We start from the raw sequence: 20,398 nt of genomic DNA, 5'->3' as shown, positions 1-20,398 counted from the left end.
TATCCTGATGTGCTATGTGGATAGTAATACCAAGAAAATTTAACTTAGACCAACCATTCATACTACACACCACAATAAACCTTGGGTAAATTAAAGCATTACATATTAAAAATAAAATATTGTGACAAAAGCACACTAACTATAAGTGTGCTATAGTCCTCTTATATTGCGGAAAGAAAATATTAGTAGAAATCACAATGGAAAAGATAGATAAACACTGTTATACAAAATGTTAAAACTTCTTCTCTAAAACAAAAATCCTGGCCGGGCATGGTGGCTCACACCTGTAATCTCAGCACTTTAGGAGGCAGGGGCGGGCAGATCACTTGAGCCCAGGGGTTTGAGATGAGCCTGGCTGACATGGCAAAACCCTGTCTGTACAAAAAATACAAAAATTAGCTGGGTGTGGTGATGCATGCCTGTAGTCCCAGCTACTCAGGAGACTGAGGTGGGAGGATCACTTGAGTCCAGGAGGCAGAGGTTGCAGTGAGCCGAGACTATGCCACTGCAGTCCAGCCTCGGCAATACAGCCAGACTCTGTCTCAAAAAAAAAAAAAAAAAAAAAAAAAAAATTAATAGCACTAAGATAAAAAGAAAAACAATGGAACAGAGTAAATATCTATTAAAATGACAAAGACATAAAGTTTAAAAAAATACAGCAATTTTTGTACAGCAAGTTACAAAAACACAATCAATAAACAGCTTGTATTCAAAAGAAAAATATGTCCGGGCACAGTGGCTCACACCGGTAATCCTAACACTTTGGGAGGACTGCCTGAGCCCAGGAGTTCAAGACCAGTCTGGGCAACATTGCAAGATCCTGTCTCTATTTTTTTAAAAAAGTAAAAATTAGCTGGACATGGTGGTGAGCACCTGTAGTTCTAGCTACTTGGGAGGCTGAGGTGGCAGGATCACCTGAGCCCAAGAGGTAGAGGATGCAGTGATCTATGATCACACCATTGCACTCCAGCCTGGGTGACAGAATGAGATCCTATAAAAAAAAAAAAAAAAGAAGAAAGAAAAGAAAAGGAAGGAAGGAAGGAAGGAAGGAAGGAAGGAAGGAAGGAAGGAGGAAAAAGTGATATTACAAGAGTTAATCACATCATCATTTATAATCACACACTGAAAAAACACCCTGGCACTAGCCAGGCACACATGTAGCCCAGGCACTCTACTTGAGAAGCAGAGGTGGGAGGATTGCTGGAGCCCGGGAGTCCCAAGCCAGCCCCAGCAACATAGAGAGAGCTCATCTCAAAACAAAACAAAACAAAACAAAAAAACTCTGGAACAAATAAGAGGGAACGTCTAAACAACATATACTATATTAACTCAGTCATAAATGATATATAAAAAACTGTATGAGAAAGGAAAAAAGAAAAGAAAAAGGTTGTATCTGTATTAGAATTATAACTATGTAAAAATCATACATCCATATAAAGATCTAAAGCCAAATATGCATGTAAACACTTGTAGGAAAAGTTCCTAAAAGAGGGCTTCCAATTAGGGATGGCAGATTAAAAACAACTATCAACTCTTACTTCCTCCTAAAACCCTACTAAAATTTCAGTAAAGGAATAAACCCAGGAGATCAAGGAGAAACAATCGGAACAAAATTTTGTAATCTGGAACACGGATATATAAGTAGTAACTTACAAAACCTGAAAAAAAAAAATGGATTCCCTACCTAGTAGTAGGGAAAGTAGACAATCACTCAAATTTATATCAAAAAACTCCCAAAAGACTGAAGAATTGGTAGCACCAGGTGGCCATCTAGGAGAGGTGGTAGGATGTGGCTAAAATAAGGAGGACTGACCAAAAGTCTATTTAAGAAACAATCAATGCTGGGCACGGTGGCTCATGCCTGTAATCCCAGCACTTTGGGAGGCCAAGGCGGGCAGATCACGAGGTCGAGAGATCGAGACCATCCTGGCCAACATGGTGAAACCCCCGTCTCTAGTAAAAAATACAAAAATTAGCTGGGCGTGGTGGCTCATGCCTGTAATCCCAGTCACTACTAAAAAATACAAAAATTAGCCGGACGTGGTGGCGTGCGCCTGTAATCTCAGCTACTCAGGAGGCTGAGGCAGGAGAATTGCTTGAACCCGGGAGGCAGAGGTTGCAGTGAGCCAAGATCGTGCCACTGCACTCCAGCCTGGCGACAAAGCAAGACTTTGCCTTAAAAAAAAAAAAAAAAAAAAAAAGAATCAAATTCTGAGATCCTCTCCTTTATTCCCTGGAACCAGATGACTGCCCTCTTCAATGCCAGTAGAAGATTAGTGATTTGGCTAGGTATGATAGCTCATGCCTGTAATCCCAGCACTTTGGGAGGCTGAGGAGAGAGGGTTGTTTGAGCTCAGGAGTTCGAGACCAACTTGGGCAACATGGAAAAATCCCATGTCTACAAAAAGTACAAAAATTAGCTGGGCATGGTGTGCACACCTGTAGTCCCAACCACTCAGGAGGCTGAGGTGGGAGGATCACCTGAGCCCAGGAGGTCGAGGCTACGGTGAGCCATGATTGTGTCATAGTCAATAAGATATACTCACATGCTGAGTTCCCAATCAGCTGTGCAGTGTCTCAGTCTTAAATTTGAGCAGACATCTCTATTAGAGGAACACTTCTAACATGTACAACAGAGACCAAAACAAATAAGCAAGCAATAGAGGGAGGAAAAAGATAATTTCAAAATAAAAAAAAGTATATTAATTTTTTTTTTTGGAGACAGTCTCACTCTGTCACCCAGGCTGGAGTACAGTGGCATGATCTCGGCTCACTGCAGCCTCTGCCTCCTGGGTTCAAGCAATTCTCCTGTCTCACCCTCCTGAGTGGCTGGGATTACAGGTGCCCATCATCACACCCAGCTAATTTTTATATTTTTAGTGGAAACAGGGTTTCACCATGTTGGCCAGGCTGGTCCCAAACTCTTGACCTCAGGTGATCTGCCTCAGCCTCCCAAAGTGCTGGGATTACAGGCGTGAGCCACCACACCTGGCCTAAAAAAGTATATTATTTTTAATATCTTCAGAAAGTCAAGAAAAAAATACTACAACCACAAAAGAACAGAATACTATATATAAAAAAGGATATTCAGAGAACAAAAGAAAACCTTTAGAAATTAAAAATATAGGCCAGGCACAGTGGCTCACACCTGTAATCCCAGCATTTTGGAAGGCCGAGGCAGGTGGATTGTCTGAGCTCAGGAGATCGAGTCCAGCCTGGGCAACACAGTGAAATCCTGTCTCTACTAAAATCCAAAAAAATTAGCTGGATGTGGCAGCATGTGCCTGTAATCCTACATACTTGGGAGGTTGAGGCAGGAGAATTGCTTGAACCCGGAGGCAGAGGTTGCAGTGAGCCAAGATCGCACCACTGCACTCCAGCCTGGGTGAAAGAGAGAGACTTCGTCTCAAAACCACCCCCATCACCCCCCCACACAAAAACTGGCATATGTTAAAAAAAAAAACGTAAGAGGGCTAGAAGAGAAACCTGAGTAAGTTATTTAGGAAATAGACGGCCGGGCGCGGTGGCTCAAGCCTGTAATCCCAGCACTTTGGGAGGCCGAGACAGGCGGATCACAAGGTCAGGAGATCGAGACCAGCCTGGCTAATACGGTGAAACCCCGTCTCTACTAAAAAATACAAAAAAAAAACTAGCCGGGTGAAGTGGCGGGCGCCTGTAGTCCCAGCTACTCGGGAGGCTGAGGCAGGAGAATGGCGTAGACCCGGGAGGCGGAGCTTGCAGTGAGCTGAGATGCGGCCACTGCACTCCAGCCTGGGCGACAGAGTGAGACTCCGTCTCAAAAAAAAAAAAAAAAAAAAAGGAAATAGAGCAAGAAGATAAAGAAATTAAAAATATGAGAGAAGATAAGATGATTACGGGGCAGACCAAAAAACTGTGTATCAGAATAATAGGAATGCCAAAAAGAGAGAACAGAAAATGAGAGAACAAACTGTCAATTTAATAATTCAAGAAAATTTGCCAGATCAGAAACACAAATTTCCCACAGAGAGCCCAACATAATAAATGAAAATAGATCCACAGCAAGGCACATGATTGCGAAATTTGATACCCATGGAGACAAAAAGACCTCAGTTTCTGGAAAGAAAAAAAAGGTCACATAAAATGGTACAGAAATAAGATGGCTTTTTTTTTTTCCCCCTTAAGATAAGGTCTCACTCTGTCTCCCTGGCTACAGTGTAGTGGTGTGATCACGGCTCACTGCAGCCTCAAACTCCTGAGCTCAGGTGATCCTCCCACCTCAGCCTCCTGAGCAGTTAGGACTTCAGGTGCACACTACCATGTCTGGCTAAAATTTAAAGTTTTTGTAGAGACAAAGCCTCGCCATGTTGCTCAGGCTGGTCTCGAACTCCTGGGCTCAAGTGATCTTCCCACCAAGTGCTGAGACTACAGGCATGAGCCATCACACCTGTTGGTGGAACATAATTCTTTAAAATTTCTGGAGTTAAATCATTTTCAACCTAGTGTTCTATACATAAATGTGACATTAACCAAGTGTGAGTGTAGAATAATGGCATTTCCAGGCATTCAAGATTTTTAAATGTTGTCTTCCCATGTACCCTCTTCTCACAAAGCTCTTAGAGGACTTGGTTCTTAGATGGCATTTCTGGACTTGCCCTGGGCCAAAGGGGAGCCCACTACCCTGAAGGGTGAGTTCCAGGCCAGGCAGCATTCACCACAAGCTGACTGAAGAGTCCTTGGGTCTTAAGAGAACATTGGCAGGAGTCTGGCAGTACTCCCCATGGGCCTGAGGTGGCAGTGTCCATGGGGTGAGGCTTCTCTGCCTTTGAAAAGAAGAGAGAAGAGTGGGAAGGACTGTGTCTTGTGGCGTGAATGCCCGCTCAGCTCTAGAACAGTAAAATACCACGTAGACTTCTAAGGTTTTTGACTGTAGTCCCTGGCTCCCAGATGGCACTCTGGACCCTCCCAGGGTCTGAGGGAACTCACCACCCTGAAGTTTAGGACATAGGCCTCGCTGGCTTTGCCACCTGCTGATTGATTGTAGAAGCCCAGAACCTTCAGCAAACATAGGCAGTAGCCAGGGAGTAGCTACAGCAGGCCTTAGGCAAGACTCAGTGCTGTGCTGGCTTCAGGTCTGACCTAGCAAAGTCCCAGTGGTAGTGGTTATGGGGGTGCTTGTGTACCCCCAGCCCCAGCTCCAGACAGCTCAACACAGAAAATACTACATTTGTTTGGGAAAAAGTAAGAGAAGAGAATAAGAGTCTCTGCCTGGTAATCCAGAGAATTCTGGATCTTGTCCAAGACAACAAGGCAGTACCTCTAAGAGTCTGCAAGAACCACAGCATTATTGGGCTTGGGGTACTTCCTAAAGCAGATATAGCTTAGATCACAAGACCCAAGTCCTTTCAAATATCTGGAAAGCCTCCCCAAGAAGGACAGGTATGAACAAGCCCAGACTACAATAAGTACCTAACTCTTCAATGCCCAGACACAGACAAACATCTGCAAGTATCAAGACAATCCGGGAAAACATGTCCTCACCAAAAGAACTAAATAAGGCACCAGGGACCAATCCTGTTGAAAAAGAGATATGTGACCTTTCAAACAGAATTCAAAATAGCTGTTTTGAGGAAACTCAAAGAAATTCTAGGTAACACAGACAAGGAATTCAGAATTCTATCAGATAAATTCAACAAAGATGCAGTGAGCCAAGATTGCGCAACTGCACTCCAGCCTGGGCGACAGAGCCAGACTCTGTCTCAAAAAAAAAAAAAAGAGAGAGAGAGAGATTGAAATAATTAACAAGACTCAAGCAGAAATTCTAGAGCTGAAAAATGCAATTGGCATACTGAAGAATGCATGCATCATCAGTCTTTTAATAGCAGAACTGATCAAGCAGGAGAAAGAATTAGTGAGCTTGAAGACGGCTATTTGAAAACACATGGAGGAGGCTGGGCGTGGTAGCTCACGCCTGTAATCCTAGCACTTTGGGAGGCCGAGGCAGGTGGATCACCGGAGGTCAGGAGTTCGAGACCAGCCTGATAAACATAGCAAAACCCCATCTCTACTAAAAATACAAAATGAGCTGTGTGTGGTGGCGTGCACCTGTAATCTCAGCTACTCAGGAGGATGAGGCAGGAGAATTGCCTGAACCCGGGAGGCAGAGGTTGCAGTAAGCTAAGATCGCACCATTGCATCAGCCTGGGCAACAATAGTGAAACTCTGTCTCAAAAATAATAATAATAATAATACATGAAGGAGACAAAAGAAAAAATAATTTAAAAAAAAAATGAAGGAGGCCTACAGAATCTAGAAAATAGCCTCAAAAGGGCAAATCTAAGAGTTATTGGCCTTAAAGAGGAGGCAGAGAAAGAGATAGGTATAGAAAGTTTATTCAAAGGGGTAATAACAGAGAACTTCCCAAATCTAGAGAAAGACATCAATATCCAAGTACAAAAAGGTTATAGAACACCAAGCAGATTTAACCCAAAGAAGACTACGTCAAGGCATTTAATCATCAAACTCCCAAAGGTCAAGGATAAAGAAAAGATTGTAAAAGCAGCAAGAGAACAGAAACAATATACAATGGAGCTCCAATACATCTGGCAGCAGACTTTCAGTGGAAACCTTACAGGCCAGAAAAGAGTGGCATAACATATTTAAAGTGATGAAGGAAAAAAAACATTTTACTCTACAATAAGTATATCCAGCTAAATTATCCTTCAAACATGAAACAGAAATAAACTTTCCAAGACAAACAATAGCTGAGGGATTTCATCAACACCAGACCTGTCCTACAAGAAATGCTAAAAGGAGTACTTCAATCAGAAAGAAAATGATGTTAATGAGCAATAAGAAATCATCTGAAGGTATGGTAATATTAAATACACAGAAAAACACAAAATATCATAACACTATAACTATGGTATGTAAACTACTCATCTTAAGTAGAAAGACTAAATGATGAACCAATCAAAAGTAATAACTACAACAACTTTTTAAGACATAGTACAATAAGGTATAAATAGTAACAACAAAAAGTGAAAAAGTGGGGTAATATATTTAAGGCATGGAGCCTTTATTAGTTTTCTTTTTGCTTGCTTGTTTGTTTATACAAACAGTGTTGTTATCAGGTTAAAATAACAGATTACAAGAGTATTTGCAAGCCTTGTAAACCCAAACCGACAAACATACAACAAATACACAAAAAAATAAAAAGTAAGAAACTAAATCATATCACCACAGAAAATCACCTTCACTAAAAGGAAGACAGGAAGGAAGGAAAGAAGGAAAAGATGATCACAAAACAACCATAAAACAAGTAACAAAATAGCAAGAGTAAGGCCTTACTTATTAATAGTAACACTGAATGCAAATGGACTAAACATCAATCAACAGACACACAGTGGCTGAATAAATAAAAAACAAGAACCATTGATCTGTTGTCTACAAGAAACATACTTCACCTATAAAGACACACATAGATGGAAAATAAACGGATGGAAAAAGATACTCCATGACAATGGAAACTAAAACAGAGCAGAAGTAGCTATACTTATATCAGACAAAATAGATTTTAAGACAAAAATATAGGACAAGACAAAGAAGGTCACTATATAATGATAAAGGGGTCAATTCAGCAAGAGGATGTAACAATATTAAATATATGTGCACCCAACACTGGAGCACCCTGATATATATTTAATATCTAAAGCAAATAATATTACAGTTAAAGAGAGAGACAGACTCTAACACAATGATAGCTGGAGACCTGAACACCTAACCTTCAGCACTGGACAGATCTTCCAGACAGAAAATCAACCAAGATACACTGGACTTAATCGGCATTATAGACCAAATGGATCTAATACATATTTACAGAAAACTTCATCCAATGACTGCAGAACACACATTCTTTTCCTCAGCACATGGATCATTCTTTTCCTCAGCACATGGATCATTCTCAAGAACAGACCATATGTTAGGTCACAAAACAAGTCTTAAAACATTTTTTAAAAATGAATAATATCAAGTATTATTAATATCAAATAGTATCAATATGATCAAGTATCTGACCATAGTGATATTACAATAATACCAAGTATCTGACTACAATGGAATAAAATCAGAAATCAAAAATGATGAATTTTGGAAACTATTCAAATACATGGAAATTAAACAATATACTCCTGAAAGACCAGTGGGTCAATGGAGAAATTGAGAAGGAAATTTAAAAATTTATTGAAATAAATGATCATGAAAACATAACATGCCATATGGGATACAGCACAAGCACAACTAAGAAGGAATTTTATAGTTATAAATGCCTACATCAAAAAAAGAAGAAAAATTTCAAACAATGCATCTTAGAGCAATAGAAAAGCAAGAGCAAACCAAAACCAATCAGTAGAAGAAAATAAATAATAAAGATTAGAGCAGAAATAAATTAAATTGAAATTAAAAAATACAAAAAAAGAGAAATGAAACAAAAAGTTGGTTTTTTTGAAAAGTTAAACAGAAAAACCTTTAGCCAGATTAAAAAAAAAAAAAAAGAAGATCCAAATAAAATCAGAGATGAAAAAGGAGACATTACAACTGATACTTAAGAAATCCAAAGGATCATTTGTGGCTACTATGATTAACTATATGCCAATAAATTGTAAAATCTAAAAGAAATGGATAAATTCCTAGACATATACAACCTACAAAGATTGAACCATGAAGAAATCCAAAACCCAAACACACTAATAACAAGTAACAAGATGGAAGCCATAATGGTCTCCAGTAAAGGAAAGCCCAGAACCCAACGGCTTCACTGCTAAATTCTATCAGACATTTAATGAAGGATTAATACCAATTCTACACAAACTATTTCAAAAAAAGAGAGAAGGAGGGAATACTTCTAAACTCATTCTATGAGGCCAGTATCACCTTTATACCAAAACCAAAGACATATCAAAAAAGAAAACTACAGACCAATATCCCTGATGAATATTAATATAGAAATCCTCAACAAGATATTAGCAAACTGAATTCAACAATACATTTAAAAAATCATCATGAGCAAGATATATCCTTGGGAATGTAAGGATGGTTCAAAAACACCAATCAATGTGACACACATCAACAGAGTAAAGGACAAAAATCATATGATCATTTCAATTCACGCTGAAAAAGCATTTGATAAAACTCAACATCCCTTCATAATAAAAACTCCTCAAAAAACTGGGTATAGGAGAAACCTCAACATAATAAAAGCTATATACGACAGACCCACAGCTACTATCATCCTGAATGGGGAGAAACTGAAAGCCTTTCCTCTAAGACCTGGAACACAACAAGGATGCCCACTTTCACCACTGTTATTCAACATAGTACTAGAAGTCCCAGCTAGAGCAATCAGACAAGACAAAGTTATAAAGGGCATCCAAATTGGAAAGGAAGTCAAATTATCCTTGTTTGCATATGATACAATCTTATACTTGGAAAAACCTAAAGACTCCACTGAAAAACTATTAGAATTGATAAATAAATTCAGTAAAGTTGTAGGATACAAAATCAACAACAAAAATCAGTAGCATTTCTATATGCCAACAGTGAACAATCTGAAAAAGAAATTAAAACACTATGAAAGAAAGGTGAAGAGAGGACACCAACAAATGGTAAAAGTATTCCATGTTCATGGATTGGAAGAATAAATATTGTTAAAATGTCCACACTACCCAAAGCAATCCACAGATTCAATGCAACCCCTATCAAAATACCAATGACATTCTTCACAGAAATAGAAAAAAAAACTATCCTTAAATTTATACGGAACCACCAAAGACCCAGAATAGCCAAAGATATCCTAAGAAAAAGAAGAAAACTGAGTGGGCTATGGTGGCACACATCTGTAACCCAGCAATTTAGGAGGCTAAGGCAGGAGGATCTTGAGCCCAGGAGTTCAAGCCAGCCTGGGCAACACAGCAAGACCCCCTGCCTCTAAAAAAAAACTTAAAAAATCAGTGGGGCATGGTGGCATGGGCCTACAGCCCCAGCTAGTGGGGAGGCTGAGGCAGGAGGATAGCCTGTGCCTAGGAGGTCGAGGCTTCAGTGAGCTGTGATCATGCCACTGCACTCCAGTCTAGGTGACAAAGCGAGACCCTGTCTCTCGAAAAAAAAAAAAAGAACAACACTGGAGGAATCGTATTACCTGACTTCAAGTTATACTACAGAACTATAGTAACAAAAACTTTTTTTTTACTTTTTTTATAGTTAAAAAAAAGCACGGTAGTGGCATAAAGGCAGACACACAGACCGATGGAACACAATAAAGAACTGAGAAACAAATTCACATACCTACAGTTAACTCATTTTCGACACAGGTGCCAAGAACATGTACTGGGGAAAAGACAGTCTCTTCAATAAATGGTGCTGGGAAAACTGGACATCTGTGTACAAAAGAATGAAACTAGCCCCCTAACTCTTGCCATATACAAAAATCACATCAAAATAGATTCAATAATTAAATCTAAATCCTCTAGCTATGAAACTACTACAAGAAAAAGTTGGGGAAACTCTCCATGACATCAGTCTGGGCAAAGATTTCTTAATACCCCACAAGCACAGTCAACCAAAGCAAAAATGGACAAATGGGATCATGTCAAGCTAAAAAGCTGCACAGCAAAGAAAACAATCAACAAAGTGAAAAAGCAACCCACAGAATGGGTGAAAATATTTGCAAACTACTCATCTGACAAGGGATTAATAATCAGAATATATAAGGAGCTCAAACAACTCAACAGGAAAAAAAAGAAATGCACATAAAAACTACAATGAGATACCATCTCACCCTAGTTAAAATGGCTTATATCCAAAAGAGAGGCAGTAACAAATACTGGCAAGGATATGGAGAAAAGGGAACCCTTGTTTACTGTTGGTGGGAATGTCAATTAGTACAACCACTCAGAGAACAGTTTGGAGGTTCCTCAGAAAACTAAAAATAGAACCATCATACAATCCAGCAATCCCACTGCTGCGTATATACCCAAAAAAAGGGAAATCAGTATTTTGAAGAGATACCCACATTCCCATGTTTGCTGCAGCACTGTTCACAAGTCAAGATTTAGAAGCAACCTAAGCATCCATCAATGAATGAATGGATAAAGAAAATGTGGTACTTATACACAATGGAGTACTATTCAGCCATAAAAAAAAATGAGAGTCAGCCATTTGCAATAACATGGATGGAAGTGGAGGTCACTACGTTAAGTGAAATAAGCCAGGCACAGAAAGACAAACATCACATGTTCTCAATTATTTGTGAACTGTAAAACTAAAAACAATTGAACCCATGGAGACAGAGCAGGATAGTTACCAGACTCTGGGAAGGGTAGTGGGGAATTGGGGGAGAGTCGGGGATGGTTAATGGGTACAAAAAATAGGCAGAATTAATGAATAAGGCCTAGTATTTGACAGCACAACAGGGTGACTATAGTCAATAATAATTTAATTGTACATTTTAAAATTACTAAAAGAGTATAAATGGATTATTTGTAACACAAAAGATAAATGTTTGAGGGGATGGACACCCCATTTTCCATGATGTGATTATTACACACCACATGCCTATATCAAAACATCTCATGTACCCCAAAAATATATACACCTACCATGTACCCACAAAAATTAAAAATAAAAAATTACATATATAAAAAGAGGAACAGCTCTGAAAGTGTATTCTACAAAAATATGGGAGTAAAGCAAAACAAAATACTCTAACAATGTACTCTAACACTGGAAACAGGAGATGGTGGTGGTGAAGGGCAATCCCAGAAGGCCAGCTGTGCACCAGAGTACAGAGCCGCCACTTCACACAGGGGTAGAGGAAGAGGCTCAACAAGAGATTTCTTCAGAAAGTGGAAATTCATGAACTACCTGATGGGTCTGAACTGAATGTCTTTAGAGGAGATTTAGACAACTGGTGAAGAGTATGGAGCTAAATTAATCATAAGTACACGGAAAATTAAGCAAATGAAAAAGGAGGGCAATAATTAGCTGTGGAAAAATAAAATGTTGTAAAGAAAGTGAAAAGTAAAGACAGTAATTATTATATGGCTCTGTTGTAAATTTCACCATTTACAGAGTCATAATATTGTAAACACTGAATATTGACCTAACAAATATTATAATTTGATTATATTAAGGGGATGGGAGAGATGAAAAAGGTATGGGTATATGGTAGGAATGGAGGAGGAAAGACAGCTGGTGTCTCATCTTCAATAGTGGGAAATTAAGAGATGCTACTGGAATCTGAAAAATTAAGTAGAAGCAATATAACCAAGTTATAATGGAGACATAGAAGTAAATACCAAAAACAAACAAACAAACCAATAAAAAACAAAGCTAAAAGAAGGGAAGGTGGTTGCCTATGGGGGGAGATGGAAATAAGTAGGGGCAACTACTGTTCTTCACAATAAACTGTGTAGAACTATCTGATGCTTTAAACTCTATGTATGTATAATATTGGTGGAAAATTTTTGAACAGGTACACAGCCACAATGCTCATTTTCTGTTGCTTAAAAATATTAGAATATATATTTTTAAAATATGTATTTTTAAACTCCAGGATATCTTTACTTCTAAAACTTACGTATTTATCTTTTGTGAAATGGGAGAGAACATTTTACGAATGTAATTCAGACCCAGGAGCAAAGCAGCTTACCTAAGGAGTCACAGGGAATTGGCAAAATACCAACTATATTCAAACATAAAAAGAAATTGCGCCTTTCAAGATCAATTCACCTACCTGATGAAAGAAGTAGGTAACAGCAAGGTCATTGTCATTTAAGAGGATTTCTTCTTCTGTTGTAAAAAGCCACTTTCGAATGGTCAAGCAGGTGCCTGGCACAGCTGATGTATAATTCTGAATGTAGAGTTTGTGAGGAAACTCATTCGGTGCCAATTTACGTACTAAAGGAAAGACAAAACACAGAAAGCTAGAGTGAAAAGATAGAAGAAATTTCCCTAATACAAACTATGTAAGGCAGATCAAGAATGCTATGTTATCATTAACCAGAACATCATCTCAAATCCATTAAGGAGTTCTGCCTTGGGAGCACAAAACAGCCATATCTGTCCAGCCAAATATCCTTTCTAGCTATGACCATGGCCAGTCAAATCTCAAGCTGACAGAAACCTATCACTTGAATGACAAGTGCTGTGGTTTGGATATTTGTCCCCCACAAAATTCATGTTGAAATTTGATCCCCAATGTTAGAGGTGGGGCCTAATGTGATCTCTACATACACCATGAGTGGAAGAAAATAGCCTGAGGACCTCACCAGATGCCCAGTCTTGAACCCAGTCTTAAAGATGTTTGGTGGATATCAGCTGAAAATCAGCAGAATCATGAGACAATTAGACCTTTTTTCTTTACAAATTACCCAGCCTCAGGTATTCCTTTATAGCAACACAAAAATGTACTAAGACACAGATCAGTTAACATGACAACTCTGCAAACAGCACCAACTCCAAATTTAGTTAAAATATCTAATCCATTAGCTAGTTACAGCTCATGTCCACTAAACATCTTTAAAGCAAGCCTCTCCTCTTACCCAACTCTGGTGCATTCAGAGTCTCTCATGTGGTAATTCTCAATGAACTGCTTTTATTAACGCCAAAAGGTTTTTTCCAGCCTACCTCCAAAAATCCTGCAGTATTCCTCAAACTGAAAAGTGTCTTCTGAGTAATGTTACACTTCCTCTTTCTAACAGCCACCCAAGCACGATAAAAAAAACTACCACTTTTAATTTCTAAATTGCCTTTTTTTTTTTTTTTTTTTTTTTTGAGACAGGGTGTCACTCTGTTGCCCAGGCACAATCATAGCTCACTGCAGCCTTAACCTCCTAGGCTCAACTGATCCTCCTACCTCAGCCTCCCAGCTTGGACCACCTGCATGTGTCACCATGCTTGGCTAATTTTTAAATTTTTTTTAGAGATGGCAGTCTCACTATGTCGCCCAGGCTGGTCTCAAACTCCTGGGCTCAAGCAATCCTCCTGCCTCAGCCTCCCAAATTGCTGAGATTACTTCCTCTCTCGATGTTTACTTGGCTTTGTAACACTACAAAAGATAGATTTAATACTTTCCATTTTATAGAAAGTGAAACTAAAGCTTAGACAAAAAACAAGGTTAGAATCCAGATATCTTGGTACCTCAGTAATCCTTTGTAACGTAATTTACATCTGTCTAGTTACACTGCTGTGAGTTGGGAAGAAAAAAAATATTAGGGAGATGGCTGCTTTAGGGGAATCAAAGTTATTCTACCTGGACCTGAGATAGCAAGGCAACCTAAATCTACCAAACTCTCCCCCTTTCTGGGATAAGGAAGACCTGATCAACCAATATTATCTGTATCTATTCTGGCCTTAGCCCTGTATAAATCTATATGATACGGAAGAGACCCATAAACTGTAGGAAATCTATGTCATTTAGAGCAAGCCCTCAGACTCTCTCCCCTCTGTAGTCTCAGTGCAACCAATGTGACCACCATCCCTAGCTTTTGTAAAATAAAATATAAATTTCCTATCACCATGCAATAAAACCTCCTTGGAAGAGGAAATTGATTCACACAGAAGCTTAAACGTATGCATTAAAACAAGGCTTTTAACCAATATATATCTTTCTAACTTCTAAAAACAGAAAGCTACTCTTAAGAATCTTTACAAAAATCCTAAAGTACACTAAAACAACATGTGGCTAAATAGAACATCCCATCTTTTTAAGCCTGTTTCATTGGAATATATGAATTTTGAACCTCAGATTTAAAAGAACCTCATGAAAGTATCTTCCAATTCACTGCTGGTTGTAACCTATACTTACAAAAGAGGAAAAAGAATCAACAGTGATCAGACATCCTTATGACCTAAGTTTAATGGGATATGCTTGGTCTGCTTGTTAGAGACAGTTCTAATGAGTGGGATCTCCCCTTGTCTTCAAGCTCTTCTCTAGGTGAATAGTTTCTTTCTGACAGTATTAGAAAACAAAACTAGTATCAGCCACTGGTACTCACCAAAGGAGTGATTGATCACTTCAAATAAGGCAAAGTAATTCACTGTCGTACTGTCCATGCCAACCTTTGCTGCAATAGCCTAAGGTTAAACAGGATAGATTGGTTTCAAGAAAATTAAGTCAGACAATGCTGTAGGAAAAGGCAGGTGTATGCCTGCGGAGGAGGGAAAGGGGAGAGGTTCTGCCATCTTGGCCTCACAAAAATTGCATTAATGGTCCATAACTATCCTTCTTTGTATGTATGTGTACATGCATGCACGCATACATACATATGAAAGAAAAGGGAAAAAACACCTGTATCTGCCCCAACAGCTAAGAATATGAGTTTCTCCCTTCCAGTGTAAGCTGACAATATTCTGTCCTTAAATATCAGCTTCCCTCTCTAAAACAACTTCTTTTTTTAACACCACTTACAAGAAATGTACTTAATAGCACAGATCTTAAAAAGAAAATAAATGATTAAATATCCAGTTTCACACATTCAGCCTACATTTAATACATTAACACAAAAAAACTACACATTTGATTCTAGAGCGTAAAATATTGTTTGTCAATTATATTCTGGCTAAACAAAACTTTTTTATTTACTTTTTAGATGACCCATGTCTCATGCTGGGATCATTAGGCACCTCCATTTCCTAAGAATTACCATCTAATATCTACAAAAAATAGCAAAATACTGGGACAATAGAGGCATATTAAACAAGAATCACTCATTCTCTCTAGGAACTCAGGTCCTAACATGACAAATAAAAGAGAAATTGGAAAACTGTGTGCAAATAAATGACAATTACATACAAACAACAACAAAATATAAACTAGTAGTAACAAAATTTCTTTTCAAGATCAACCTCAATATAAGTAAGGTACTTCTTTTTCATGCCGTTGTTTTGTTGATAAAACAAAGATAAAACTGTTGATTATTAGTATCTCAGTAAGCCAAATGTGATTATATCCCTTCTTCTCCTATCTGCTCACACATGAGGCCTAGGTCCATCCATGATGTGATAGAGGAACTAGACATTATAAGTATTCTAAATTATCATTCTACACTGCACTGGATAGAAACTAAAAGGCTTTCAAGGTTTAGAAAATAGTTTATAGCTAGAAGTCTCAGTAACAGGGTTGGGAGGAAAGTGTAAAAAACCTAAGCCTTGCTAGAGGAACACTGGAAAAAAGCAATCAAAACAAAACAAAAAGATCAGCAAGCTGTAAAAATAGTACTTTTCTTGAAATTCTCTACCATTGTATAATTTCATAAATGCCTGAGATCCTGCATATATCCTTTGCCATAAAATACAGTGGACGAATAAATGTTTGGGGGATAGATTTTTTAATGTTTGCTACAAAAGAGAAATGTAAGCATTAGTACCCAGAAACCTGCTTGTCTCCCTGAAAATTCTGATCAAGTTAGGATTAAAGGCCAATGAAAAGGCATATACAGGCAATGATTACACCCAGCACGCAGATTATGATCTCTAAAGACAGTTTCTCACTAAAAGAATAGGACTCCTTGGGGAAATGGCCTATTCTAGATATCTAGGGTAAGAAATATACAAAGATGAGGCCAGGACATCTTATTGTACCAAAAAGCAAGGATGCTATCATAAAAATATTAGGTTGCATCAAAAGCATAAAGGAGCAGACATGAAGGAGCTTTCACTGGCCAAAGATGGAACAATCTGAGCATCAAAAAGATAATATATGCTATTGATTAAATCACATTGAATCTAAAAACCCATTATATAAATTATTATATATAATATATACTATTTCATAATGAATTATATATTATATTATTTAATATATTATATAATTATAAAGTATATATTATTTAATATGTAATATACCTTATATATTATTAACACATAATTATACTTATATATAATTATATATTTACTCTGAAAATCAGCAAAGGAAAGGCTTAAATACGTATCCTGTCTTTCCCACAAACTGTGGGAAATCATCTATTTTGAGATAATTAGTAGCATTAGTTGACAAGGAAAAGTTATTTTCAGAAGAATTCTAGCTAAGTGGTGTGAAGAAATGAGTATTAGAAAATCAGCACTTTGTAACCTTTAATGAAATCACTGGTTAAGACAATAATCATCAATGGATAGATTCATTTGATGAAAGATCAGTGGTGAATTTTACAATGAAAAGATCAGATTTCACCACCTAAACCTACTGGTTAACCTTAGTACCACTAAAATGGGATAACCCAGTATTGTGTACTTGTTGTTGAGAAGCAATATAAAGTATACAGGACCAATTATGAAGTTTTATCAAAAAAGCAGAATCTGAATCTAATTGAGCCTCTAGAGCAAACTTCCATGTATAGAAAATACAGAGACACAGAAGGACATATTAAATGACATCACCAGAAAACAAACAGACACATTCAGAATGCAGGTCATTCCACAAGGCACTGACCCATTTCTGCAACAAAACACTGGCATGAAAAAAAAATGGGGAGAAGTGGGGACTGTCCTATACTAAAACAAACATAAAAATCAAATGTGATCTAAGGACCTTGTTTAGATTCAGATTTTAACAAACCAAATGTAAAAAATCATTTTTAGACAATTGGAAAATTGTGACTATGGAGTAGTTATTAGGCAATACCAAGGCAATAGTGCTAATTTTTAAGGTTTGATAATGGCACTGTGGTTTTGTAAGAAGATGCATACTAAAGTACACACAGGTCCAATAACATGGGATTTGCTTTTAAGTACTTAAAGGAAAAGAAAAAAGATATACATAAGGCAAATGTGGCAAAATCTTGATAATTATTAAATATAAATGATTACTATATGGAGATTTATTATACTATTCTGTTTTCATGTGTGTTATAGTTTTTTTACAATCAAAAAAGGAGGGGTTGCTATAATCCCAGCACTTTGGGAGGCCGAGGAGGGCGGCTCACGAGGTCAGGAGTTCAAGACCATCCTGGCCAACATGGTGAGACCATGTCTCTACTGAAAATACAAAAATTAGCCGGGCATGGTGGTAGGCGCCTGTAGTCCCAGCTACTCAGGAGGCTGAGGCAGGAGAATTGCTTGAACCCAGGAGGCAGAGGTTGCACTGAGCCGAGATCACACCACTGCACTCCAGCCTGGGTGACAGAGCAACACTCCATCTCCAAAAAAAAGGAGGGGTTAATCACAACTACTACAACCTGGGATATTTACCGTACCTTTCTTTTAAGGGAGGGCAAAGTACTTTCACATTAATAATAATAATAATAGTAGCTAACATTTAATAAACTGATTATGTGCCAGACACCCTAAGCACTTTATTGACTCATTTAATCTATCTTCCTTAGCTTCACATCATCCAATGTCAAGTCTATGTGTTCATTTAATTTACCTGATATACTTGGTCTGTAGTACTGTTCTTTTTAACCCTGACTGTAACCGTTGTTCCATCTGGTAATGCTACTCTCAGCTCTACGTCAGACACACCATTGTAGTTCTGGGGGAAAAGACATAGAGAAAGAATTTATGGCCCAGTATATCTTCACTCTCCCTGTAACAAGCTAGCTAGACAACAACCTAAAACGTGGTAGAGAGTAAGTGAGTTCCAATGAAAACGGGAAAAAAGTCAATACATTTACAAGTCTTAAAGCTGACTTCAGGGCTGCAGCGGAAGTTAACCTTTAAGATAAGCAGGAAGGAAAGAAACATGTTGAAGCCAACGTGTTCACATTTCAAAACAGGAAACTTGCGTGAAACAGTCTAGGTCAAACACAGATGAGATTTTTGATTCGCTTCCGTCTCCCCATTCAGAATTCACAAATGAGAGGAGAAGATAACTGAAAGCAGTAGTTTTGATGTACATTCTCTGGTATTAATGGTCAGGCATACAGACTGGATCAAGAGATATACTAAGTTTCTTTCTGAACCCTGAAATAACTAGGAGATTGTTAAAAGAAAAAATGGATACCTGAGTCTCATCCATTTTTCCTTTCAAAGTTAGCCTGATGCCCAATTTTATTCTAGCAAAAGGTAAACAATTCTTACTCTCCTCTTACTGCTTTTGATGATTAACACACTGCTTTTGATGATTAACACATTCCTCTAACCTTGTAATTTTTGACCTTTTAAAAAAGTACCACTTTTTAAAAAGTACTATTCATTGCCTAAAACAATCATAAGCATTGCTTTATTATAAGCCCTTGCCTATAAGAAATTTATAATCTAGTTCGGAAAACAAGGCATATGCATATAAAATAAGTAGTGGATAACACACTACTATATTAGCATTAAATATTCTCTCTTCTATTCAATTATTATTTATTAAGCACCTACAACATGCTTGACGCTGTGGTAAGGAACTAGGAATAAAAAGATGGTCAAGATTTAGCTCTTACCTACAGGTTGCTCACACTCTTGTAAGCTAAAAATATAAAGCGATAATCTGATTACATGTACAAAAATTAGAGAATGAGACAGCAACACGTGATCATTGAATGGAACTAATTGCAAAAGCTTTTGGTGGAATGAAAAATTGATGAAAACTCATCAGGGATGGCTTCAAAGAGAAAGTGGACTTGGCACTTCAAAGAGAAAGTGGACCTAGGTCTTAAAGGGTAGATAAGTAGGATACATATAAAATGGAAGTAGAAAAAACAGAGTCCTTTGGAGAGCTTATGGAAATTTAACCCATAATCAATACCTTTAACTTATTTTCCCCCACAAGGAGCCAAGAGGAAAACAATCACTAAAGGAGATATTCACCTACCTCATCGGATTCTGATAGGAATTCCTGCATGATGTCACTCTCACCAATTACTCGTATTGAACACACTGTAGAAAATAAAGATAAAATCCGGCATAAGGCCTTAAAATCAAGAATATAAAGTCAAAGACATATCAAAGTTTAAGTTTAAATCATCAATAGCAGGCAATAATGAGGCAGCACACCATGCCCAGCATACAAGATTTTAAGGCATGACAAACATTCATCTAAATATGATCAGAACAAAGAAATAATAGAAAATATAAAGATGTAGCTCGCTAAAAATATTAAACATAACCAGAAAAGAGAAATAAATGTTCAGTAAATATAACTTTGCAGTCTTGTGTGACCTATTAACAAGCTAGAACAACAGAACATGGGGTAAAGAGGCAGTGGTAAGGGAAGATTAATTAGGAATAAACTAAATATAAAATTGAAATACTAAAGGAAAAATATTTATTTGGCCTAAAAACAGGCCAGTTAGAGAACCGCAAAAATTAAAAGCCATTTTGGGAAAACTAGGGTAGGTAATTAAGAATTCATATCATTTCACCTTACTGACTTTAGCTTCAAAACAACAACCAAAAAAAAAAAAAAAGCTGGCTGGGGATGGGTGGGATAGGAAAG

General features: G+C 37.7%; 1 protein-coding gene across 6 annotated transcripts in view; it reads right to left on the bottom strand.

The window, feature by feature from the left end:
* SNX27 (sorting nexin 27) overlaps positions 1 to 20,398 on the bottom strand; it is an 87,310-nt gene that overhangs the window by 20,769 nt on the left and 46,143 nt on the right. For 5 of the 6 annotated variants that reach the window (XR_002519087.2, XM_009181097.3, XM_031662543.1 and 2 more), the window contains exons 4-7: positions 19,775 to 19,839; positions 18,401 to 18,505; positions 15,033 to 15,111; positions 12,770 to 12,933 (exon numbers count right to left, since the gene is read on the bottom strand). Coding sequence is in view for 5 of the 6 variants with exons in the window: in XM_009181097.3 (XP_009179361.2) it covers positions 12,770 to 12,933; positions 15,033 to 15,111; positions 18,401 to 18,505; positions 19,775 to 19,839 (413 nt within the window). In the remaining variant the exon portion in view is untranslated. The remainder of the gene's footprint in view (positions 1 to 12,769; positions 12,934 to 15,032; positions 15,112 to 18,400; positions 18,506 to 19,774; positions 19,840 to 20,398) is intronic. The other variant, XM_031661598.1, reaches the window with a different exon arrangement.

This window comes from Papio anubis, chromosome 1 (genome assembly GCF_008728515.1).
Source record: "Papio anubis isolate 15944 chromosome 1, Panubis1.0, whole genome shotgun sequence".
Classification (NCBI taxonomy): domain Eukaryota; kingdom Metazoa; phylum Chordata; class Mammalia; order Primates; family Cercopithecidae; genus Papio; species Papio anubis.
This window is presented reverse-complemented; position numbering and strand designations above follow the sequence as displayed.